Here is a 26,621-nt window from a genome sequence, read left to right on the forward strand (position 1 = left end):
TTGTGTACCAGTTAAAAATTTTAAAAAGAATAATTTCAAAAGAGAGAGAGCAATTTAGGTTTCTCTGTATAAGCATTCTTTTCCTAAGAATCCTCATTAAAATGAAACCAATGGGGACCAGCATGTGGTGCAGTGAGCTAAGCAGCTGCCTGCAATGCTGGCATCCCATATCATATGCCAGTTCGAGTTCTGGCTGCTAAGCTTTGGATCCAGCTCCCTGCTAAAATGCAACCACTGAAGACTTCCCAGCAAGTCCCAATATATTCTAGTATATGGAGTACTCTCCATAGCAGACCTGACCAGTGGTTACTTGAAAGAAGTTAATGTAGAAACATACCAAATGAACTTTTCCTAAATGTTGCTTAGTAGAAGGAAAAAAAAAATGTGTGAATGTGTGACACGGGGAATTTCACTGGAACAGATGCCCATGGTTATAAAAATTCAGCGAGGAGAAGAAAAATACAACTAGGCAGGATCGTTAACCAAAGATTATATGTACAGTTATGGCTTCAGACCTAAAGATAAATGGAAAGTAGGAAAGCATTTTGTTTTAAATGCATGTAACTAAGATAGTAGAAGGACTGTTGACTAGAGATCAAAGTGAATGTTTTCTTAAAAAACAACCAGAATAAAAACAAAACAACCAGAATAAAAAACCACAAAAACTATAATCAATAAAAGAAAGCATTTTTACAAAGAAATTTCCCTCAGCGAGCTGAGTGAAAAAATATGTAAATAGCTTCTGTTTTTATAGTTAAAGCTTTTTAATCTCTAGTGCATAACAATAATTGAAAGAATTCTGAGAAATTAAACAAAAGTATTTGGTGGGTTTGAGTTAATGGGCCAAGCAAGCTTTTTTTCCTTGGCTTCTCTGTCAAATGAATCATAGATTGAGTCTTTGGTTATAGTTTTAGCCATGGGAGGGATTTCTGAAATGCCAACATAGTTTTTTTTGGCTATCCTTGAACTTGTTGTGATCGTATAGGCATTGCTTCGGTAACATTTCATCGAGGACATGCAAAAAGTCTCTTTCATCCCTCGCCTAAAATTGGCATTATAAATTGAATACAGAGTAGGCTTGGAGGCTGAAGAACTAAAGGATATCCATGTGACAGCTGTGAAAACAAGGGAACTTTTCTTATAGTCCTGTTCGTGGGGGTGCCACAGCTGAGCTACATGAAAAGGCAGCCAGGAGAGCAAAAACAATAGATTTAAAATGAGGAACATTTTGATAGTTTTCACTTTTGTCCTTGGGACAATATTCATTGTCCTCCTCACTGTTCGGCCATCAGTGCCTATTCTCCAAATATACTTTATGACCTTTTGGTAAAATAAGATTATGAGGACAGATGGAATCACAAAGCCTACCAAGAAGTGGATGACAGTATAGGCGGTTCCTTCCCAAGACGAAGGGAGGAAATAGTTACAATGACTGTCCCAGTTAGAGCCGTAGAGGAAGAACACGGGGATCACAAAGACTGCATCAAAGATCCAAGATGCTGCAATCATTTTCTTAGCTTTTTCTCTGGTCACCTTGAAGCTCAGAGGATAGACAATGGTGTAGAACCGGTCTATGCAGATAGAGAGGAGCACATAGATCTGGACGCCTGGAGTGAGATACTGGAAATACCGCACAGCTTTGCACATAGCACTGCCAAGTGTCCACCGGCCAGCGGCGAGCTGGAGCAGGACGAATGGTGTGCTGGCGATGCTGATGAGAAGATCAGCGCATGCCAGTGAGACCACAAAGTAGTTCGTGGTAGACTGAGTCCTTCTACTCCTATGGATTACCAAACAAACCAGGGAATTGCCAAAGATAGAAAACAACCACAGAGTCCCAAAGAAAATGCTGGCTGTGGCCACTTCCCCAGGTTTCAGTCCGTATTGAAGGTCTGTTCTGTTGCTCATCCCATTGTGCTCCTCATGTAATTCGGTCAGGCTGTGGCTTGGCAGAGGTGCGGCTGTTTCAGTGCAGCTGTGGTTGTGGAGGGGTACCAGAAGAGTAGGGGTAACCAAAGCTGGCTTGCTGTTGTCCATTCTGTGAGCAAAAACCATATTCATTTTTTCCTTCTTAGTTCTGGATAAAAAAAGAAGAATGAGGCTTCCTGTTAAAATGGTGTCACACAGACTAATTACTAATGCTAACAATCTTACTCAACACTTGGGTTGGTTGTCATCTGTTAACAAGTAGGATTTGTACACTAGCAAGAAAACATAACTACTATCCAGAAAAAATTCTGATCTTTTTTATGCTTTTTTCATTTTAGAATGAGATCAGGGTCATCCTTGCATCACTCTCTCCGACCCTTAGTCCTGCCACACCCACTCCTTTCCATACCCGTGTTTTTCATTCACTGAGGATCATGGAAGTGCAAATCTGCTCTTGGTAAGGGTGCCACCAGCTGATAAGCTGTTGGCACTCCGGGCAGGTATGTGAGAAGTTCCTAAATGTCCAAAAACTAAAGAAGCTTGGGTAGATGGAAACACACAGATGTCAGCAATGTAAATAACAGGAGCCTGTGGACACAGACGGGCTATTGGGGAAGACCCTGCCCTTACACACAGCAGATTTTCTATCATTTTTTCTATTTCCTTGTGATAACATGTGGAGCAATCAACAGTGTGACACAGTCTAAAAAGAGCTTGCTTTTTCTGAAAGATGATGTAGCTCCTGTACTAATGGTTTGTTACCTCTCAGTGACATACATTTTGATGCTTTTCTGTTGATATTGTTTCATAAAATAACATAGTGACTGAAGAACATTAACAAATATTCACTCAGGAATGTATGCAGATTATAACAGAGACTTCAGGGTGTGGGGAGCAACCTGGACTAGACTGAGTTACCGGAATTAAGACTTATTCTATGCATCTGCTCTCCCACAATATGGCGCTGGGAGAGAAGTAAACAGCTTCCGCACAGCTGCCTCCAGTTCAACCAATTAACTGTAGGACTTGCTCCTGATTGGAGAGCAGCGTACTCGGCATGTGGGCAGCCGAGTTGGGATTGGCGGAGGAGGACTATAAAGGAGGAGAGAGACGGCATGCACCGGGAACATCTATGGGGAACATCTAAGGTGAATACCTGTGCAGCCCCCGAGAAGAGCCGGCCGGCGGTGTGCCGCTCCCCTGCGGAAGTGGGGAATGTGGCCAGGGGGAACTGCCCTTCCACGGAGGTGGAAGGGATAGTAGCCAACCCGGGAAGAACCAGCAGCAAACCCGGGGAGGGCCGAGCAGACAGAAAGAACAGCACAGGGTCTAGTGTCGTTCCTCCACGAAGAGGGGGAGCGACACAGGGTTTTCAGATGATTGATTAAAAACAACAAAATATTACTATTACTATCACTCAGCAACTTTTTAAAGGCTTATGATCCTTAACTATCAAAGAATACTATGAATTTTAGCCTCTACTTCATGCTTTTTTTTGTATTATTCAGTGAGGAAAAAAGTACACTTTTTAACAGGTAAAATATTGTATAACTGCAGGTCATTCAATTAAAAATCAGGTGATTTTGGTCAAAGGTAGATGATAAAGGCTTTATCTGGCCTGAATTCATTAAACAGAAAGCACAGCAAGTGAATCCATTATAATCATAGTAAAAGAAATAGGATAAACATGAATATTTTCAAAATTTTGTGCACTAAAGAAACAGGGTGGTGTCAGCCTAGAGGTTAACATACTACTGGGGCACCTGCATACTATATTGAGTGCCTGTGTTCAAGCCCTGGCTTTTCTTCCAATTCCATCTTCCTGCTAATGTGTACACTGGGAGATAGCAGCCATTGACTCAAGAACTCAGGTCCTAAAAAAAAAAAAAAGAAACTCAGGTCCTTGCCACCCACCTGGAAGACCTGGATTAAGTTCCTGGTTCTTAACTGGCTGGCCTACCAATGGCTGTTGACAGCATTTGGGGAGTGAACCAGTATATGGAAGATCTCTGACTCTCTTTATCAAGTAAGTAAAAAATAGGGGCCGGTGCTGTGGCACAGCAGGTTAACGCCCTGGCCTGAAGCGCCAGCATCCCATATGAGAGCTGGTTCAAGACCCGGATGTTCCACTTCCAATCCAGCTCTCTGCTATGGCCTGGGAAAGCAGTAGAAGACGGCCCAAGTCTTTGGGCTCCTGCACCCACATGGAAGACCCAGAAGAAGCTCTTGGTTCCTGTCTTCAGATCGGCGCAGCTCTGGCCTTTGCGGCCATCTGGGGAGTAAACCAGCGGATGGAAGACCTCTCTCTTTCTCCGCTTCTCCTTCTTGCTCTGTGTAACCCTGAATTTCAAGTAAAATAAATAAAATCTTTCAAAAAAAATAAAAATAAATCAAAAGTTTAAAGGAAGAAGCTCATGTGGCATTGCAGCCACCATACTGCTGACTGTCCATCTGGCCTGGGGCACAAGAGGAAATCGTTCCAGCAACAGGCTTTGGTAGAGACTGGTTTCCCTCTTGGCGGGCTCCTGTGACCATATTCACAGAGAAACATTTCTGCAGAGGCAAGATTAAAGAACAGTTCTCAGTACAGAACAATTCTTAATGATCCATTTTTTCCTTTAAGGGTATTTACACTAATGTATGGTAGGAAGAGGATTGTTACTATATATTGTCTTCATCAATAAACCACCTTCAACAAACGTAGGGCACTCAAGGCAATGTACTGAACAGCCTAATATCTTTAGGCACTGAAAAACAAACAAACAAATACAAAGCAGCCCTATTTAACTTCTAAAAAAAAAACACCAAAAATCATGAAGCAGCCCTACTTAAGCTCTCAAAGAGAACTGTAAGATAATTAGATATTTGAATTACTAAAAGGCCCTGAAGCATGCTGGCCAAATAATAGCCAACTGTAACAACAGCAACCAAACTTTCCATTTAAAAAAATCAGGATACATAGTCTGAAAACAGGACATAAGATCTAAAATTATCACTGTCCTAGAAAACTCTATACTTCATGACCCTCATACTTATAAAATTGAAATAGATGTTTCACCATTTATTTGTGTACAAATTAATAAAAAATACAAGTAATTTTCTTTCTTTTTAAAAATTTATTTGAGGCCGGTGCCATGGCTCACTTGGTTAATCCTCCGCCTGTGGCGCTGGCACCCGGGGTTCTAGTCCCAGTTGGGGCGCCGGGTACTAGTCCCGGTTGCTCCTCTTCTGGTCCAGCTCTCTGCTGTGGCCCAGGAGGGCAGCAGAGGATGGTCCAATTACTTGGGTCCCTGCACTTGCATGGGAGACCGGGAGGAAGTACCCGGCTCCTGGCTTCGGATCAGTGCAGCGCCGGCTGTGGCGGCCATTAGGGGAGTGAACCAACAGAAGGAAGACCTTTCTCTCTCTCTCTATCTCTCACTGTCTATAACTCTCTCCTGTCTCTCTCTCGCCGTCTAACTCTGCCTGGCAAAAAAAATAAAAAAAAAAAAGAAAGGAAGGAAGAAAGAAAGATTATTTGAAAGGCAGAGAGAGATCAACAAATGCTGGTTTACCCTCTAATCACCCCCAATAGCTGGAGCTGGGCCAGGTCAAAGCCAAGAGCCAGGAATACAATTCAGGTTTCCTACATGGGTGACTGGGACCCAAGTACCTGAGCCATCATCACTGCCTCCCCCAGGGTGCACATAAGCAGGAAGCTGGAATTGGGGCAAAGCTGAGACTCAAACCAGGCACTCTAATATGGTATGACACGATATGATAACTACTGTGCCAAATACCTGCTCCCAGACAGGCAATTTTCCCAGGGAGGAAGGTATTCTAAACATTTTTGGGTAAGGCCTATGGCCTAAATAAAATAGCAGTTGGTGGCACAGGCACTTGTGCTTGGTCAATACCTATACTTTAAATCCTGTGAATGTCTTTTTTGTTTCTCTCTTCCTTTCATAGCTCATTGCTACACCAGTGAGTGTGTCTCTGACTTCTTAGAAGCAGAGGATCCTGGTGTTCGGAGACAGAACAGAGCCCAAGTTCGTGAGACTAGGTTCCCCCTGCTGGTGGTACAACTTCTCTCACTCCACCTAAAACTGCTGCAGCTCTATTCATTTAATAAACCAAGAAACTGTGCTGGGGACCTGGGAAATGTAAATGGGTAAGATCTATAAACTATGCAGTCTGCCATACTCTGACTAAATTAGGCAATAATTGTAATTAACTACTAAACACACACACACACATACACACATACATATATACATACATACATACAAGCAGCTAAGTAGCAGAGAAAAAGAGTAACCCAATTTTGCCTGGAATAGGTGGAGAGAGAGAGAAGATTTCACAATAAAGGTAAGGTTAGGGCTGGGTGCTTAGAGGCCAACTTTTTGACTTCAGAAAGACACGAGCAAACAATTCCAGGGAAGAGAACAAGCATGTGGAATGAATCTGGGGGTCATCCTCTTGGACTGATGTTTTTGGGACCTTTTCCCCTTAGAGACAAGGTTTCCCTCAGGCCATACTTCCCAGAATAGTTAATCGGACAAGTATTTGGCAGAGCAGTGAAGTCACCACTTGGGATGCTCACATCCTATATCGGAGTCACTGGGTCTCAGTCCCAGCTCCTCTTCCGCTTCCAGCTTTCCGCTAATGCACATCCTGGGAGGCAGCAGATGATGGCTCGAGTAGTTGGGTTCCTGAACGCATGTGGAAGACCCGGACTGAGCTTACAGGCTTCTGGCTTCAGCCTGGCCTAGCCCTGGTTGCTACAGGCATTTAGGGATCTTGCAGATGGAAGACCTTTCCCTCTCTCTCTACTTTCCAAATAAATAAAAAGCAATAATATACACTTTCTAAATGCCTTCCAATATAACTGACCAAAAGGTTTCCTATGGTTATCACGTGTTGTGTATCTTGCACATTCATGAGTGGAGATGTGGTTGGACAGAGAATATTAGCACACCCAGAATGGTGGGATGGTACTTTTGTTCATACGGCACTTTTGTCAGTCTGTTACTATACCATTTTCCAAGTTTGTTTTGCTCTAGCTTAGCAATATATTGCACTTTCACAGGGAGCTTTTAAAATACTGATGCCTGGGTCCTACCCGCTGGGATTCTAATTTAATTGGGCTGGAGTGCAGCCCAGTCATTGGGATGTTTCAGTTCCCCAGGCGAACCTAATGTGCAGCCAAGATTAAGAATCACTGCTTCAGAAAGCATCCACATTTCTGTGTTCCCTACTCCACCAAGGGCTCCTGCAGGGAAGGCATTGTGCTTTTCTCCATGCTCCATGGCTTCTGCTCAAGTTCTTTACATTAATAACTGCTTATTAAATATATAGTGAATCAGATCCATAAAGACAGAGAGCTGAAATAAATTACTCTATGTACCTCTGCTAGGAGAATCAAATGAAGATGTAGAAAGTCAATGTGTACTCTCAGGGAGCTAAAACATTTGTGATCATGGTGACAGGATAAAATATGACTCCTGATAAGAGCAGCACAGATGAAACTGAAGTCACCCAGGTCAACAATTACATGAAATACAAGTCTCATCTAAGGGTGAGTGAAGGTCATTAAGGTGCCCTCAAACCTGCCATACTGTAATTAAATTCAAGGGCCTAAAAGTAAGATTTCACAAAGGTCTCCCCTGCTCCATTAATTTGGAAATAAATATCTTCAAAGGCTTATTTCTGAAACATGGGGCCAATTAATTAGTAATTATGTTCAGAGTCATCCATATGTGGTCATTTTTGGAATGGTAAGAAAGATTTCAGGGGCCAGTGCTGTGGCACTGGATCCAGCTCTCTGCTATGGCCTGGGAAAGCAGAAGATGGCCCAAGTGTTTGGGCCCCCGCACCCATGTGGGAGACCTGGAAGAAGCTCCTGGCTCCTGACTTTGGATCGGTTCAGCCACAGCTGTTGCAGCCATTTGGAGAGTGAACCAGCAGATGGAACACCTCTCTATCTCTACCTCTCTCTGTAACTCTTTCAAATAAATAAAATATCTTTTAAAAAATTTTTCGGCCAGCGCCACGGCTCACTAGGCTAATCCTCCGCCTGTGGCGCCAGTACTCTGGGTTCTAGTCCCAGTTGGGGCGCCGGTTCTGTCTTGGTTGCTCCTCTTCCAGTCCAGCTCTCTGCTGTGGCCCAGGAAGGTAGTGGAGGATGGCCCAAGTGCTTGGAAGCACCTGGCTCCTGGCTTCAGATCGGCACAGTGCGCCGGCCATAGCGGCCATTTGGGGGGTGAACCAATGGAAGGAAGATCTTTCTCTCTGTCTCTCTCACTAACTCTGCCTGTCAAAAAAAAAAAAAAAAGGGAAAAAATTTTTTTTCATCATTTTTTTAATCTTTCTCTTCCCCGTCAATTTTGAAATATTCCATTGGGTTAAGTTATTAGAGGCCTTTGTCTCTTTCTATATATTATCTAAAAAAGTAATAATTCATCTATTAAATTATGTACTTATCAGGACTAGTATTGTGGTGCAGTGGGTTAAAACACCAGTTGTGATGCTAGCATGCCGAGTTGGAGTACCAGTTTGACTCCCGGCTATTCAGCTTCCAATCCAGCTTCCTGTTGCTGTGTCTGCAAAGGCAGTGGAAGATAGCCCAAGTATGTGGGCCCCTGCCACCCAAGTGGGAGAACTGGATGGAGTCCTGGTTCCTGCTTTGGTCTTGCCCAAACCTTGCTACTGTGGGCAACTGGAGAGTGAACCAGCAGATGGAAGATCTCTCTCTCTCTCTCTCTCTCTCTCTCTCTCTCTCTCCCCCTGGGCCTCAAGTACTTGGTCATCTGTTGCTGCTTGCCTAGGCACATTGACAGGGAGCTGAATTGGAAGTGGAGCAGCTAGAACTTCAACCACATCTCATATTGGTGTCACTGAGTTTCAGTCCCAGGTCTTCTGATACCAGCTCACTGCTAATGTACATCCTGGGAGGCAGCAGATGATAGCTCAAGTACTTGGGTCACTGACAACCACATGGGAGATCCTGGCTGCTGGGAGCATTTGGGGAGTGAACCAGTGGATGAAAGATCTCTAGATCTGTCTCTTCCTCTCCTCTATTTCTCTGCCTTTCAAATAAATATAATACAGTAATTTTTTAAGAACAAGGAGACATATCCTATCTTGATTTTAAAAACTGAGCAGCAAAGAGACAGGAAGAGCTCTCATCTGCTGTTTCACTCCCCAAACGCATGCCAGGGCTGATCTGGGACCAGAACTAGGAGTCAGGAGCAAAATCCAAGTCTCCCATGTGGATGGCAGGAGTCCAATTGCTTGAGCCATCACTGCTGCCTCCCAGTGCATATTAACAAGAAGCTGGAGTCAGAAACTTGATCCAGCAGTTGTACTCAGGAAACTCCAATGTGGGATGCAGGCATGTTAACAACTAGGCTAAATGTCCACTCCCCTGGGATAGTTATGAATGGGCCTCTCCAAGGATTATTTAAATCTCTGGGAAAATGTATTTATGCTTCATTTTGCTATTTACTATTTGACAAGCGCCAAGATACTGTGAAGTTACATGTTAACTTGTAAATTTCTGTCTAGCAGGAAAATTAATGTTATGGGACTTAGTGCTCTGTGGTACATTAACCCGTTCTGTGTCTCCCTAGCAATCTTATACTGACACTCTTATTTAAAAATGCCTATACACAAGGAAAGCCAAGACACTCTGGCAAAAAAAAAAAAAAGGACCTAAATGAAAGATCTCTGTGAGTGAGATCCCAGTGGAAAGAACAGGTCTTCAAAGAAGGAGGTACCTTTCTCTGAAGGGAGGAGAGAACTTCCACTTTGACTATGACCTTGTCTAAATAAGATAAGAGTCGGTGAACTCAAAAGGCTTCCATAGCCTTGGAAACTCATGACTGGAGCATAGGGAGATTACTGATGCCATAAACAGGAGTGTCAATTTGTTAAGTCAACAACAGGAGTCACTGTGCACTTACTCCTCATGTAGGATCTCTGTCCTTAATGTGCTGTACATTGAGACTTAATGCTATAACGAGTACTCAAACAGTATTTTTCACTTTGTGTTTCTATGTGGGTGCAAACTGTTGAAATCTTTACTTAATGTATACTAAACTGATCTTCTGTATATATAGAAAATTGAAAATGAATCTTGATATGAATGGAGGGGGAGAGAGAGCGGGAAAGGGGAGGGTTGCGGGTGGGAGGGAAGTCATGGGGGTGGGGGAGCCAATGTAATCCATAAGCTGTACTTTGGAAATCTATATTCATTAAATAAAAGTTAAAAAAAAATGCCTATACATACTGATTTCTCCAAAATAAATTAATTGCTTCCAAATATAAATTAATCAATCCTTGACACGTATTCATTCTGTATTTGTATGTGTCTTGATTTAAGCTTTCTAAAAAATCATTCTTGGATAACAAATGACTGGAAACCAATGAGAGGGAAAGAGAAGCACCAAGACGAACAAGAGGGCCAGTGCAGATTAAGTTGCTGCCTGCAGTCCCAGCATCCCATATGGGCTGCTCCACTTCCAATCCAGCTCCCTCCTAATATGCCCGGGAAAGCAGCAGAAGATGGCCTAAGGCCTTGGGCCCCTGCACCCATGTAGGAGACTTGGATGAAGTTCCTGGCTCCTGGCTTCTGTCTGGCCCAGCCTGGCTACTGTAGCCATTTAGGGAATGAACCAGTGGATGGAAGACTTCTCTCTCTCTGCCTCTGCCTCTCCCTTTCTGTAATGTCACCTTTCAAATAAATAAATATATAAATAAACATTAAAAAGAAAAAAGGACAAATGGGGGACATAGCTGAACTTTGTGTTCCTCAGTCCTACCAGGTCCAGTCCCAGGCAAGCAAAGTACCTGGTTTCTTCTAAACTCAAAAAAACTCTACCTGGGGCCGGCACTGTTGTAATGGGTTAAGCTGCCACCTGCAATGCCAGCATCCCATACCGGCACAGGTTCAAGTCTCAGCTGCTCTACTTCCAATCTGGCACCCTACTATAATGCCTGGGAAAGCAGCAGAGGATGGCCCAAGTCCTTGGGCCTCTGCACCCATGTGAGAGAACAAGAAGTTGTTCCTGGTTTCCGTCTGGCACAGCCCCAGCCATTGTAGCCATTTGGGAAGTGAACCAGTGGGTGGAAGATCTCTATCTTTCTTCCTAACCCCCTTTCTTTCTGTAACTCTGCCTTTCAAATAAATAAAATCTGTAAAAACAAACAAACAAAATAAAAACACAAGGGGCTAGCGCTATGGCGTAGTGGGCTAAGCCTCGCCTGCAGTGCCAGCATCCCAGATGGGCGCAGGTTCATGTCCTGGTTGCTCCTCTTCTGATCCAGTTCTCTGCTATGGCCTGGGAAAGCAGTGGAAGACAGTCCAAGTACTTGGGCCCCTGCACCCCCGTGGGAGACCCAAATGAAGCTCCTGGCTCCTTGCTTCAGATCAGCTCAGCTCCAGCTGCTGTGGCCATTTGGAGAGTGAACCAGCAGCCACAAGACTTTTCTCTCTGTCTCTCCCTCTGTAATTCTGCCTTTCAAATAAATAAATAAAATCTTTAAAAAAAAATTCTAAACACCAATTTGCTTTCCCTCCCAAAATTATAAAGACTGATATTCTCAGTATATAGGAAGGCCATTTTTATTTCTGAGATTTGTTTAAAAACTTAATGTCAAAGAATTTTTATATGATCTTGTTAAAAAACAACAGAAACATCTTCTGCAGAATGGAAATTATCTGTTGGAGCTAAGCAGATACATAAGGCCATTTGCAAATGAGTAATAAGAATAATCACAACAAAGACAGTGGCTATAGAATCAGTAGTACAAGAGGTAGTCCTTATTTTGTGCTCAATGTATATCAGGCATTTTATATGTATAACCCTTCCAATTAGGTATTATTGGCTCTGTTTTACAACTGAGAAAAACTGAAGTCCTTCTCCAGGGGTCATCTGAAGATTGCCCACTTCTTGCTCCTGATTATACTCAGGGCTTCATTCCCCAGGGAGGCCACAGAGGGTCTGCTCTGGATTCAGAGGGTCAGACTGGCTCTTTCTGGGCAGGTCCTTTTGACTCCTCTAAACACAGGAAGACACAGTTACTCCCTAGAGGTTCCTGCCTTCCCACAGACACATCTGTTCAATATGCCAGCTCACAAATATGTGACACAGTGAGCATTTAAAAAACAACACAATCACTCCCACCATGTTCTGCATGGAGGCTCAGCATGAGAAGTGCAGCAGACTTGCTGGTCAGGAGGCAGAGCCTTTCTTCAGAACAAAGAATGTGAGTGTTAGACATTCATGATGACTGATGATTAACTGTTGCCTTTTAAATGCAGAATAGAAGCAGTGTGAACTGAAGTGAGGAAAAAGTTTGGTCAATGTTTTACCCCAAGGAGGAAATTATCTTTTAAAATTTTAATTGTTTTATTTTACATTTTTACTTATTTTCATTTTTACTTGTATGTTTGATTTTTATATGCGTGTGTGTGTATATATATATATAGAGAGAGAGAGAGAGAGAGACAGACAGAGAGTCGAAGGATCTTCGATCTGCTGGTTCACTGCCCATGAGCTTTCAACAGCTAGGGCTGGCCTAGGCCAAAGCCAGAAGAAGCTAGGAACTCAATCCAGGTCTTCCAGATGAGATTCAGGGACCTTAGCACTTGAGCCATCATCTGCTGCCTCCCAGGGTACACATTAGTTAGAAGTCAAAATTGAAAGTGGTGCCAGAATTCAAACCCTCCTATATGGGATGTAGGGCTATCAAGGGCATCTTAATGGCTGTGCCAAATGCCTACCACCTAACTGTTTTATATCAGAAAATACCATGGTGGTAGATATTTCTCTTAAACCTTTCACTGTTATGTAGGCTTAATTTACCTGTATATGAAAAAAGAAATGCCTCTAACAGTGGCTACCTTCCATGGAAGGAGTTATACATACCAGTTCCCATCTACAGGTTCAATGACACCATGCTGGTATCGTGATCAACTATGATAGGAATATTCACACCACACAAATCAACAAGCACCACAAATCAGGGTTTGTCCTCTCTGCAGAACAGGTGTTAAACATTTACCATCACACCACTTCCAGTAGAGCAGGGTTTATGGGGCAACTTATTCCAAGGTCCTGAATTTACATCCTTGACCTTGGATGGCTCAGGAGGCCACCCAGGCTCTTTTGAGGCTTCCTGACTTGCTATCTTGCTTTGTGGCTGTTGTGCTGGGAAGACGTAACTAAGTGCCTTTTAGAACAATTTAAGGTGACCCAGGCATCCATCAGCATGATTCCAGTGGGGAAACAAGAAAACCAGAGGGGCCAGTGCTGTGGCGTAGCCAGTAAAGCTGCTGCCTGCAGTGCCAGCATCCCATATGGGCGCCAGTTCGAGTCCTGGCTCCACTTCCGGCCCAGCTCTCTGCATGGCCTGGGAAAGCAGTGGAAGATGGCCCAAGTCCTTGGGCCCCTGCACCCGTGTTGGGGACCTGGAGGAAGCTCCTGGCTCCTGGCTTTGGATCAGCACAGCGCTGGTTGTTGTGGCCATCTGGGGAGTGAACCAGCAGATGGAAGATCTCAGTCTCTCTGCCTCTCTGCAACTCTGCCTTTCAAATAAATAAATAAATAAATAAATAAAGAAGGAAGGAAGGAAGGAACGAAGAAAGGAAGGAAGGAAGAAAATTGGAGAGTATAAGACATGCTCTCCTAATGTGCCAGCCAGATAAAATATAGGATGCCCATTTACATGTGAATTTCAGATAAATATATTTTTACCATAAGCATGAGCACCCTCAAAAAGTCCATGGAAATATGAATGGATTTAAAAATTTCTGTATCCAAATAGACTATCTTTTTATTCTATTTTTCCAGGGACTTTTTGAATTCTGCTTGTATGTCACATGTAATATCCTATTAATACTTAATTGATGTCCAGTATTTTTATTTGCTACATCTGGCAAATCTATACTGGAACATAATCTACTGAAAAAAATACATATATTTTCCATCTCACAGTACAAGCATATTGCAAAGTGTGGGAACACAGGCTTTGAAATCAGATACCTGAAGTACAAATCCTATTTTTGTCACTCACTAACCTGTGTGACCTTGAGCAAGTTACCTAGCCCTCTTGTACTTCAGTTCTTTTATCAGTAAGGTAAGCATAATTAGTTCCTATTTCATCCGATCATGAGAATTGAATGAGAGAACATATATAGGAGTTAATGAGTTAAGACATTTAAATCTGCTTGGTACAAGGAAAATAGTGACTTGTATTTTTGTGTAGTTTATACTCCTATGAAATCCTTCCTCTGTGTCTGGCATACAGCAAGTGCTTCAAAAATTACCATTCTTACTACTGTTGGCTCAATAGTTTTTAAAATCATATGACAGACACATTTTAGTAACCAGGTGTAGGTATTTGGTCTAGTGGTTAAAACGAAGCTAGGGTACCTACATCCCACATTGGCGTGCTTGAGCTCAAATTCTAGATCCACTTCTACTTCTAGCTTCCTGCTAGTGTAAAAATCTAAGAGGCAGCAGGTGATGGTTCAAACAGTTGAGTTCTTGCCGCCCAGGTGGAAGATTTGGATTGAGTTCCTCAACTCCTGGTTTTGGTCCAGCCTCCCTGGCTGCTGTGGGCATTTGGGGAGTCAATCAGTGCATGGGAACTGTCTGTGTCTGTCTTTCTACACTTCAAACAAATAAATAAAAATTTTTAAAATATTAGTATAACCATACTAACATCAGTCACATGATTTAGGTTTGTTAAGGGTAAATAGCTTTTATGAAGGGGCCTAGATACCTAATCATCACTTAAACAACACTTTTAAGGGAAAAATTATTGAGGCCCAAATAAATGAACACAACTTTCTCCAAACTGGAGATTTAGGAGCCGGCACTGTGGCGTAGCGGGTAAAGCTGCCACCTGCAGTGCCGGCATCCCGTATGGGCGCCAGTTCGAGTCCTGGCTGCTCCACTTCCGATGCAGCTCTCTGCTATGGCCTAGGAAAGCAGTAGAAGGTGGCCCAAGTCCTTAGGCCCTTGCACCCGCATGGGAGACCCGGAAGAAGCTCCAAGCTTTGGATCAGCACAGTTTAGGCTGTTGTGGCCCATTGGGGAATGAACCAGCGGATGGAAGACCTCTCGCTCTCTCTGCCTCTCCTTCTCTCTCTATGTAACTCTGGCTTTCAAATAAAATAAATAATTCTAAAAAAAAAAAAAAAAAAGTTGGAGAAGATTTTATAATGGCATGTTAGCCAGATCAAGCTTTTTCTACCTTTTCTACCAAAATCTGCAATATAACTGGATTGAATATATTTTCTTCAAAAGCATATAGACTCTAAGCTCCAAGCATGTGCCACCACCATCTCCAGGAGCTGAAAAGCAGCATGGGATAACCCGGAGGCAGGCAGGAGCTAGCCTGAGTGCCTGGCATCCCCTGGCCAGCAGTGTTGAAAAAGAGGCTGTGGTAGGTTGGGGGCAGGGAGAAACAAGAACCTGGTTAAATAGATTTCTCCATAAATCTGAGCTGTTAAACCCTGCAAGCACAGGGCTTTAAAAAAAAAAATTGAAAAAATGAAGGCTTAAGGAACTAGAAACTTGCCTTCAATAAGTGGATGGAGTTAAAAGCCCCAAGCTACTACAGTATTCAACTAGGCACACATTGCAGCACGTATGCTCTGTGCAGTCCATAACACATTTGATGACACTGAAAACAAAGTGGCTACAGATGGAGGAAGTGGTTGTAGAGTGTACTTAGCATGAGAACTGCTTTTTTAGGAGCAGGACTTTGTGTTGGATTTAACATAAATGACAATGCATTGGAAATGAAATGAAAAAGCTTGAATTAACAAATGTTGATGCAGTTCAATGTGATATGTGATATGTGCACATTATCTAAAAAAATATCTAAGTCATTTTATATAGCAATTATGAATCCTCCCTTTGGCACCAAAACCAATAAAGGACAGATATGGCTTTTCTGAAGACTGCTTTGGAAAGGGCAAGAATAGCAATATACTCCTTAAACAAAACCTCAGCTACAGAACATGTTAGAAAGAAAGCTGAAAAATGGAAAATCAGTATAGATGTAATTACAGAGCTTTGATATGACCTGTCAGCATCCTACAACTTTTATAAAAAGCAACCAGCGGACACTGATGAGTCCCTAATTTGGTTTTCTTTTTAAAAGTCTCCAAAGACACAGCAACTTAAAACCTAATCAAGATAATAAAAAATGTTATTTAAAAAAAAAACATACAGAATCCATTCTGCTTAAATTATTTCCATTAGATAATTTTGAATAATTGCAAAGGAACCTTACAGCTTCCTTCCAACTAAGACTTCTGGTGTCACAGGCACACAGGTCTGGAATCTTCCCTAATGTTCTATTCCCTTTCCCCCTCTCTTATAAAGTATGAGTAAATCTTCCTCCATAGGATTTCCATCTCTGGGCTTTTTGATCTGTTTCTCAACTGGGATTCAGTACTTTCTTGCATTTTCTTTTTGCTTGGTTATGCTACCAATCAGATCATGATTTTTTTTTTTAACAGAAAAGGGTTTTCAAAATAGCCTCTTATAACTTCACAAAATAGCCTATGAGAAATTAGTCAGTGAGAAATTCTAGGTATACAGATTTAAGAAGTAACTTGTTCTTCTATCATCTTTACTGCTTTGACCTTCATTTATACAAATAAATATCAAAAATATTTAAAATATCAGAAATAAACAGGGCCAGCATCCTTGGCATGATTTCAGGTAGCCAGGAAGGCTCCTATCCCTCCAACTTTCCTCAAAACCACAGTGTTACTCTTTGAAATTTAAGATCCCCACTAAAATGTAAACGAGTCTTGGCCTGTGGTGCCACAGGTCAAGCCTGCATCCACATGAGTGCCCCACCTCTGCTTCTGAATCAGTTTCCTATTAATGTACCCGGGAGGCAGCAGATGATAGTGTAAGTACATGGATTCCTGCCAACCATGTGGGAGACCAGGACTAAATTCTAGGACCCCAGGGACTGACATTGTGGCACAGTGAGTAAAGCCACTGCCTGCAGTGCCGGCATCCCATATGGGTGCTGGTTCAAGTCCCGGCTGCTCCACATCTGATCCAGCTCCCTGCTAATGGCTAGGGGAAGTAATGGAAGATGGTCCAAGGACTTGGGCCCCTGTACCCACATAGGAGACCTGGAAGAAGCTCCTGGTTTTGAATTGGCCCAGCTCTAGCCATTGTTGCCATTTGGGGAGTGAACCAGTGGATGGAAGATCTTTCTCTGTCTCCTCTCTCTCTCTGTAACTCTTGCAAATAAATAATCTTTAATCTTTTATTTTTTATTTTTTATTTTTTTGACAGGCAGAGTGGACAATGAGAGAGAGAGACAGAGAGAAAGGTCTTCCTTTGCCGTTGGTTCACCCTCCAATGGCCACCACGGCAGGTGTGCTGCAGCCGGCGCTCCACGCTGATCTGAAGCCAGGAGCCAGGTGCTTCTCCTGGTCTCCCATGCGGGTGCAGGGCTCAAGCACTTGGGCCATCCTCCACTGCACTCCCGGGCCACAGCAGAGAGCTGGCCTGGAAGAGGGGCAACCGGGAAAGAATCCGGTGCCCCAACCAGGACTAGAACCCGGTGTGCCGGCGCTGCAAGGTGGAGGATTAGCCTACTGAGCCGTGGCGCTGGCCTATATTTCTTTCTGTCAGCAACTCTGCCTCTCCAATAAATAAATAAAATTTTTAAAAAAGAACCTAATATCACATGGGAAGCAGGGGAGAGAGAATTAAGGGTAGGTAGGGATAGTAGGGACTCTCATTCTGCACCACAGCTAGTACCCCCTCCCTCCTCCCCATGCCATATTATGTCCCCTTAGGCCATTTTAGTGGGAGGAAAGGATACCTTAGTTTCTGCTTAGAGGAAGTTGGCCACAAGGGAAAGGAGAAAAGTCTGATTCTCTCACCTACAGGTCCCTGCTTGATGGAGTTAGGGGTGAAACCAGATGCAATGTGAGAACTCCACTTCCTCCTGCAGAGGCTGGAGAGCTCACCATGGTATTGACAGGTGCTCTACTCCTTACGGGTTTTTTTCCTGTTCCATTCTGAGAATAAACCAAGACCTAAGTGCTGCCTTGCCTTAGAGGAGAGTTGCCTCACTGAGCCTGAGACAAACCTGTTTTCTTGGCTCTTGTTTTCTGGAAGCTGAGTTCTCTGAGGGGCTTCCTAGAAAGGAAGAGGGTGAAAAAAGGACCTCTAAACCAGGAACGTGAGTGTGCCCTTTGCCCCATGCGAAAGGGAAGCCTGGACAAACACCAAGAATCTTCTGGGGATGATGAAAATGTTCTGGAATTTGATGATGGTGTTGGTGATGTGATCCTGTATACTTCACAAAATCACTGGAAGGGTACACTTAAAGTGAGTGAATTTTATGGCATATAAATAACACCTCAATTTAAAACAGTAAAAAAAGGAGGCCTGGGACTCTGGCCTCACTTACTTGCTGTGCTCCAGGTTAGTGACAGGAGGTAATGGAGAAGGAAAGCACAGCAGCTCAGAGGCTGATCCTCCGCAGTTTCCCAGCTGAGAAACCTCCCAAGAGAAGTCTTATAGCTGCAGATCCACCAGCTTACAAGGACTCGCCCCAGCTCAGATCACAGTTACTTCTCTACTATAACCAGAAGGGATCCAAGAGACTGCCCGGTATGTTTTGTTCTGTGTGAAGAATCCCAGGACCAAGGAAGAGGAAGGGAGTCCCAGGAATGTTTGCCACTGATTGTACCATGAGCTGGGTAGGGCACTTGCTCTTATTTAAAGGAAGAATTCTGAGTAGTGGGTAGAATGGCCCCCCTCAAGAGATCCACACTCAAATCCCTGGACCTATGAATCTGATATATTACATAGCAAAAGGGACTCTGCATATATAATTAAGGTTATGAACCTAAAAATGGGAAGATGATCCTGCATTATCCAGGTGGGCCCAATTTCATCATATGAACTCTAAATGCAGAGGACTTTGTCTAGCTAGTGGCAGAGGGGTGCAGCAAAAGAAGTCTGAGGGTCCAAGCACAAGGAGGAGTTGACAAGCTATGCTGGCTCTGAGATGTTGCAGCCTGTGTATGAGGAGAGGGGAGAGGCCTCCAAGAGTAATGGGTGGCCCCCAACTAATCATCATCAAGGAAATAGGACTGTCTTAAAACCACAAGGCAGGGGTTCTGCCAACAACCCAAATGTGCTTGGAAGGGGAAATCATCCCCAGAGCCTCTAAAAAGGGTCACAATACTGTCAACATCTTGATTTCAGTACTGTGACACATTCAGCAGAGAATCCAGCCAAGCCCACCCAGACTTCTGCCTACAGAACTGTGAGATCAGTGTTATCTTAAGCCACTAGATGTGTGTTTAATTCATTACAGCAGAAAACAAAAACGAATTCAATACAGCACTTTTTATACAGTTGACTGTGAGGACTAAAATTCGTAACCGCCATTCTACCACTCTCCCACCAGCATCTAGGATAGTATTAGAAGCCCTGAAGGTTTAATAAATACACCAGCACTGCAGTGTAGTGGATAAAGTGCTGGCATCCCATATGGGCGCCAGTTCAAGTCCTGGCTGCTCCACTTCCAATCCAGCTCTCTGGAATGGCCTGGTAGAAGTGGTAGAAGATGGCCCAAGTCCTTGGGCCACTGCACCCTCATGGGAGACCTGGAGGAAGCTCTTGGCTCCTGGCTTCGGACTGGCACTGCTCCAGCTGTTGCAGCCAATTGGGGAGTGAACCAGTGGATGGAAGACCTCTCTCTCTCTCTGCCTCTCCTTCTCTTTCTGTGTAACTCTGCCTTTCAAATAAATAAAGCTTAAAAAAAAAAAAAAAAAGAATACAGTGCTTTCAACTTCACCTTATATGCTAGACTTGGGCTAAGAAACCTAGATTTCAATTCTCAATATAAACACTGACCAAGTCAAGATTCTGGTCTTATTTTTATATCCACATAAGGACCCTAAATAAGTCTTTCTGAATGTTTCCATGTCTGCAATATGTATGAGTCAGCCAAGATTTCTGAGCTTGTTACAATTCCATGAATTGAAACTGAAAGGTAGACCTTGTTATATGGAATGAGCAACATACATTCACTTAGTTGGTCACCCAGCACTTTGATTTATCAGAGAGCTCATCCTGAGAGTATACTCTGAAGTTGTCTAGGACTGCAGGACCCAGTACTGGAAGTCTTTGGTATCCAAGTTCAGTAGTTTAGGTCCCAAAGGATAAAGCAGAAGTTAGATCTGATTTTGTACTAACATGTGTTCTTCTTAGACAAATTATGCAATTATATAATCAGGTATCACTGAAAATATGGTGGAGGGTGGGTATTTGGAATGGTAATTAAGATGCTCTTGGGACATCCACATCTTACACTGGAGTACTTGGGATCGAGTTCCAGGTCCACTGCTATGCTATGCTATGCTAATTCTAGCTTCCAGCTAACCCATACCTCCAGAGGCAGCAGAGGATGGCTCAAATGATGTGGGTCCCTGCCACCCACATGGGGGACATAAGCTGTATTTCTAGTTCCCAGCTGTTGTGTGCATTTGGAGAGTGAACCAGAATATTTTTTTTAAACTCATCTTTTTTTTTTTTTTTTTTAAAGATTTATTTATTTGAAAGGCAGAGATACAGAGAGGCAAAAGTAAAGAGAGGTCTTCCATCCGATGGTTCACTCCCAAGATGGCCACAACGGCTGGAGCTGCACCAATCCAAAGCCAGGAGCCAGGAGCTTCCTCTAGGTCTCCCAAGCGGGTTCAGCGGCCCAAGGACTAGAGCCATCTTCCAGTGATTTTCCAGGCCATAGCAGAGAGCTGGATCAGAAGTGGAGTAGCCAGGACTTGAACTGATGCCCACATGGGATACTGGCACTGCAGGCGGCAGCTTTATCTCCTATGCCACAGCGCCAGCACAGTGAACCAGAAGACTGGAACTCTCTACATGTCCCTGCTTCTCAAATAACAAACAAATAAGTGATTAGAAAGAGAGAAAGAAAACATGGTTGGACAGGTGTTTACCTATTACCCAGGTTACTATATATTTTAGTGCCATTCATTTGCAGGTGTTTGATAAGTTAATATGTTACTGTTATCATTTCTTATTTTAATCCTCTCAGCATACCAGCAATAGTTGACCAAATCACCTACATCAGCAGTTTTCAACCTTCCTTCTTCAGAGACACATGTGACAAATGTGACCATAGGGTACTTTAAAAAGTTTGTGGAGGGGCCAGCGCTGTGATGTAGTAGGCTAAGCCTTTGCCTGTGGTGCCAGCATCCCATCTGGGTGCTGGTTTGTGACCTGGCTGCTCTTCTGTTCCAGCTCTCTACTAATGGCCTGGGAGAGCAGTGGAGGATGGCCCAAGTGCTTGGGCCCCTTCACCAGCATGGGAGACCTGGAAAAAGCTCCAGAATCCTTGCTCCAAATCTCTGTTGTGGCCATTTGGAGAGTGAACCAGAGTATGGGAGACTTCTCTGTCTCTCCTTTCCTCTGTCTGTAACTCTGCCTCTAAAATAAATAAATAAAATATTTTTAAAAATGTACATCATCTTTTAATTCTATTTTCCACAAACTTTTTATTTTTGGACAGGCAGAGTTAGACAGTGAGAGAGAGAGAAACAGAGAGAAAGGTCTTCCTTTGCCGTTGGTTCACCCCCCAAGTGGCCACTACGGCTGGTGCACTGTGCCGATCCGAAGCCAGGAGCCAGGTGCTTCCTCCTGGTTTCCCATGCAGGTGCAGGGCCCAAGCACTTGGGCCATCCTCCACTGCACTCCCGGGCCACAGCAGAGAGCTGGACTGCAAGAGGAGCAACCAGGACAGAATCCGGCGCCCCAACTGGGACTAGAACCCGGGGTGCCGACACCGCAGGCGGAGGATTAGCCTAGTTCCACAAACTTTTTGAAGTACCTTTGTATATCTAGAGTTGTCTGCAACTCTAGGAGCTCGACTCTGACTCTTTAAAAATTTCTTTATTTTATTATTTGAAAGGCAGAGAGAGAGAGAGAGAGAGACAGAGAGAAAGACAGAGAAAGATCTTCCACCTTCTGGTTTACTCCCCAAATGTCTGCAACAGCTAGGCAAAGGTGAGGCTGAAGCCAGGAGCCTGGAACTCAATCCAGGAGCCTGGAACTCAATCTGGGTCACTTACATAGGTGGCAGAAACCCAGCTACTTGAGCTACCACCTGCTGCATCACAAGGTATGCGTTAGCAGGAAGCTGAAATTGAGAGTAGAGTTGGGACTCAAATTTAGCACACCAATACGGAATGCAGGTGTGGCAAGTAGTACCCTAACCACTGTGTCAAATGCCTGCCCCTGGTATTCTATTGTTTTAAAAAAGATTTATTTATTTATTTGAAAGTCAGAGTTAGACAGAGAGAGAAGGAGAGGCAGAGAAACAGAGAGCAGCCTTCCATCCACTGGTTTATTGCTTTCTCAGGCCATAGCGAAAGCTGGATCAGAAGTGGAGTAGCTGGGACTCGAACTGGCGCCCATATGGGATGCCAGCACTCAGGCAGCGGCATTACCTGCTACTCCACAGCGCCGGCCCTGGTATCCTATTTATTAGCAAGCAATTATTTGCAATAGTCATCCTCTGCTTTGGGATACAGTAATGTATTTTGACAGGATGGTTGATAAGCAACCCTCTTGAGACTAAAGTGCTCAGAGCAGAGAACCAGGAAACAATGATAAGAGAGAAACCCCCAATTATTCTCCCCTCAGACAACTGTGGGGTAATATAAACCAGCTCTCTATTATGAGTCTACTAACAAGTATTCTTTTTGGAGGTAACTAATCTACTATGATCCGTAAAGCCACAGCCATTCTAGCAATGTTTCATACTCTGCACCCAAATTTGAAGATTTAGTTCCCTTCTTAAAGAAAAATAACTCTACATGTGTTTTAAATATGAACAGGCTGAGGCAAGCATTTGTCCTGGAGATTAAGTTGCCTGCATTCCATGCCAGAGTACTTGGGTTCAAATCCCAGCTTCACTCCTGATTCCACCATTCTGCAAATGTGTACCCTGGGAGGCAGCAGGTGATGATTCAAGTAGTTGGGTTCCTGCCACACATGGGAGGCCCAGATTGAGTTTCTGTTTCTAGACTTCAGCATGGTCAATTCTGGTCATTGTGGGCATTTGGGAACTGAACCAATGGATTGGAGTTCTAGCTATTTATCTATCTCTCTACAGCCTAAAGAAACAGAACAAAGTAGATAAAAATTTTAAAAATAGGGGAGAGCATTTGGTACAGTGATTAAGATGTCACCTGGGACACCCTTGTTCCATATGGTAATGCTTGGGTTAAATTTTGCCTCCGCTTCCAATCCAGCTTCCTGCTGATGAGCCAGCTGGTAATGACTCAAGCAGTTGGATCTCTGCCACACACATGGGAGACTCAGACTGAGTTATCTGGGCTGATCCAAACCCAGCTGTTACAGGCACTGGAGAGTGATAGAAGAAGATGGAAGCTCTCTCTCTGCCTCTGCCTCTCTCTTTGCCTTTCAAATAAGCAAAAAAGAAAAATTTAAAAAGAAAAATAAATAGAAAGAGGCTATCCAGTACATGGCTGAGTGAGAGTATAGGTTCCAGAACACTAGCTCTCAGCTGGAGATAATTTTGCTGCCTGGGAGATACTAGAAATGTCTGGAGACATCTTTAGTTGTTAAAAAGTGAAAGGGGGATGTTCCTAACAAATAGTAGGTGGAGGTCAGGAAAGCTGCTCAGACATTCTGCACTGAACGAGACAGCCCCCTACAACAAAGAATTACCTACAAAACGCCAATTGTGACAAGACTGAGAAATCAGGCTCTATAGCCAGCTTGCCTGGGTTTCAAATCAGTTACAATCTATGTAGCCTTTCCAAGTTCCTTACCATGTTTGTGTTTACTGAGTGTCTTCACAAGTAAAATTACAATAACCACCCTATGGATTGGATTTGTTGTTAGCATAAAATAAGTTGAACAATAAAGGAACTAGTAAGAACAATATCTTGAATGAAGCAAGTACTTCACAAATGTTTACTTTTGTTACTATTATATGTATTGAAAAAGACTGAGAAGAAATACAGCAAAATCTTAACTGTGGTTGTCTCCAGGTGGTAGGATGATGCCATTTTTATTTATTATACCTTTAAACTGCTCTGTAGTTTCCAAATTTTTGAGAACTCTGTTTATATTAATCTAATATCCAAAAACACGTGTGTTTTAAAGAATGCAGAGGAAAGTACTTTGCTTGTGATATAGTGGAAAGAGCACAGAATTAGAAAGAACTAGACTCAGATACTGGCTTTACTTGCTGTTTGTGAATTCAAGCAGGTTAATCTGTCTGAGCTTCAATTTCCGAAGCAGAAATCAGGGCTAACAGTGCAGATCACAAAGGTTGCTATGAGGATTAAACATGACAGATACCTGTGCCCAGCAGAGTTGGCAGGATGAAAGGCTTCAGGAGATGACTGCTTTAAAGGATAAGACAAGAGAAAACGATTCTAAAACAGGCAATACATATTCATCATGCTTTTTAAACATTCTCTTGGAGAGGACAACTCCAATTTCCTTCCACTTTTTGCCTTGGTTCATGCAGGAGAAACTGCATCCCAAATCTGGTTCTTTTCTCTATTGCCTCCTACCCCTACATATACACTCTCAGAAGGGATTTCAACATTCTACTTGCAGAGTCTGACTCATTGGGCAGGGTGCACCAGCAGGCCAGTTACTGCGTGTGAAAGGCAGCACTCAGTCATCACTTTCTCATATCTTTCCCCTGTGCTCACTGTACCTCTTCTTATGTCCTTATGTCCTCTATCCTAGCACCCAAGTTGAAAATATACTAGGCAAACACTCTCTCCTCAAGAGGAAGCCTCTCCACTTTTTCCTCTCTCTCTTGTTTCACTGTTTCCTGTTTAGCTGGTTGAATATATTATCCCTTTTTATTTTTTTATTAAAGCTTTATTATTTGAAATGCACTGTAACAGAGAGGGAGAGACACAGAGGAAGACACACACAACACAGAGAGATCTTCCATCCGCTGATTCACTCCCCAAATGGCTGTGATGGCAAGAGATGGGCCAGGCTGAGGCTGTGAGCCAGGTGCTTCATGTAGGTCTCCCACTTGGGTGCAGGGATCTAATTACTTGGACCATCTTCTGCTGCTTTCCCAGTCACATTAGCAGGGAGCTAGCTCAGAAGTGGAATAGCTGAGTACATTGTCCTTTTTCAGATTGGAGAGGGTTGAGTAGGAAGCCCAGGTAGGCTTCCAGATCTCCCCTGTACACTGGCCCCACCTGCCCAAGAAGCCCTGAGTGCGTGGTAGGTGTGCAGCACTTGGCTGGCCAGTGTGCACTTTCAGTACAGCTATTGTTTCTCCCGTTCAGCTCCACTAATAGATAACATTGGGGATAAGGAGGATGGGTGGTAGGATCCAAGGACCCACACCTCATCTACAACCACCAATCTTCCTCTACTTAATGCCTTAGATTAAAAAATAATAGCATGGGGCCAGCGCCGCAGCTCACTAGGCTAATCCTCCGCCTTGCGGCGCCGGCACACTGGGTTCTAGTCCCGGTCGGGGTGCCGGATTCTGTCCCGGTTGCCCCTCTTCCAGGCCAGCTCTCTGCTGTGGCCAGGGAGTGCAGTGGAGGATGGCCCAGGTGCTTGGGCCCTGCACCCCATGGGAGACCAGGAGAAGCACCTGGCTCCTGCCATCAGATCAGCACAGTGCGCCGGCCGCAGCGGCCATTGGAGGGTGAACCAACAGCAAAGGAAGACCTTTCTCTCTGTCTCTCTCTCACTGTCCGCTCTGCCTGTCAAAAAAATAAATAAATAAATATAGCATGGATTATGTTTGTATATAAGCCTAGTCAGCCTGCTGATTTGAATTCAAATCCTAAGCAAGCTGTCAAAATGCCCTGAGAGAATCTTTTGCATTTAGGTCCTAACTCCTATGGTTGCAGTAAAGCAGTCTGACATGATCCCAGGTTTGGGGCAGGCATTTGGCCTAGTAGTTATGATGCCTGTGTCCCATGTCTGATTACCTGGGATCAATACCCAGTTCTACTCCCAATTCCAGCTTCCTGCTAATGCAAACCCTAAGAGGCAGTGGTGATGCCTCAAGCTGTTGGGTTCCTATCACAAAGACCTAGGTTGAGTTCCTGGCTCCTAGGATCAGCCTGGCCCAGACCTGGCTGCTATGGGCATTTGGGGGAATGAACAAGCAGATGGGAGCACTCATTCTTTCTCTCTCGTGTGTGCTCTCTTTCAAATTAATTGTCTCTCTAAAATTCCCTAGGGAGGAGTCCTGTGGTGTAGTGAGCTCTCTGTGCAAAGTTCTAGGACTAGGAGCCAGAATGGATAGAAGACTGCTTGCGGCAGCAGGTGGTCTCCTCAAAACATTCATTCTCAACCCAAGGTGAACTGTTTTAGTGTTGGAAAACGGTGCCAGGCAAGACATATTTGGCAGCTGAGGTTGTTAGGGCTACCTCTATCTAGACAGAAATAAAAAATATCAGGGGAACTTCTTAATACAAATTCTAAATACAAATATCAGGGGGATTAGTGATCCCCAGGAAAGAATTTACGGGAACTTCCTAAACTCCAGCTTGCTGCTGCTCCAGGGCCAGACTAACATTTATAAACTTTAAGAATAGGCCGGCGCCGTGGCTCAATAGGCTAATCCTCCACCTTGCGGCGCCGGCACACCGGGTT

The 26,621-nt window shown here is 43.7% G+C and overlaps 1 protein-coding gene and 1 pseudogene across 5 annotated transcripts in view; one reads left to right on the forward strand and one right to left on the reverse strand.

Moving 5' to 3' along the window:
• Window positions 1-649: 649 nt before the first annotated feature.
• Window positions 650-26,621, reverse strand: part of GPR19 (G protein-coupled receptor 19) — a 36,888-nt gene continuing 10,916 nt past the window's right edge. For 2 of the 5 annotated variants that reach the window (XM_051850782.3, XM_051850784.3), the window contains 2 exons: window positions 24,330-24,376; window positions 650-2,077 (listed from right to left, as the gene is read on the reverse strand). In XM_051850782.3, coding sequence (XP_051706742.1) covers window positions 808-2,077; window positions 24,330-24,376 — 1,317 coding nt within the window. In that variant the 3' untranslated portion in view covers window positions 650-807. Of the gene's footprint in view, window positions 2,106-3,843; window positions 4,483-24,329; window positions 24,377-26,621 lie in introns of those variants that run through there. The other 3 variants (XM_070049398.2, XM_051850785.3, XM_089304616.1) reach the window with 3 other exon arrangements.
• Window positions 15,469-16,083, forward strand: LOC138843731 (rRNA N(6)-adenosine-methyltransferase METTL5 pseudogene; annotated as a pseudogene).

The sequence above is a fragment of the Oryctolagus cuniculus genome, chromosome 9 (assembly GCF_051225735.1).
Source record: "Oryctolagus cuniculus isolate XC-2025 breed Fujian yellow rabbit chromosome 9, ASM5122573v1, whole genome shotgun sequence".
Taxonomy (NCBI): domain Eukaryota; kingdom Metazoa; phylum Chordata; class Mammalia; order Lagomorpha; family Leporidae; genus Oryctolagus; species Oryctolagus cuniculus.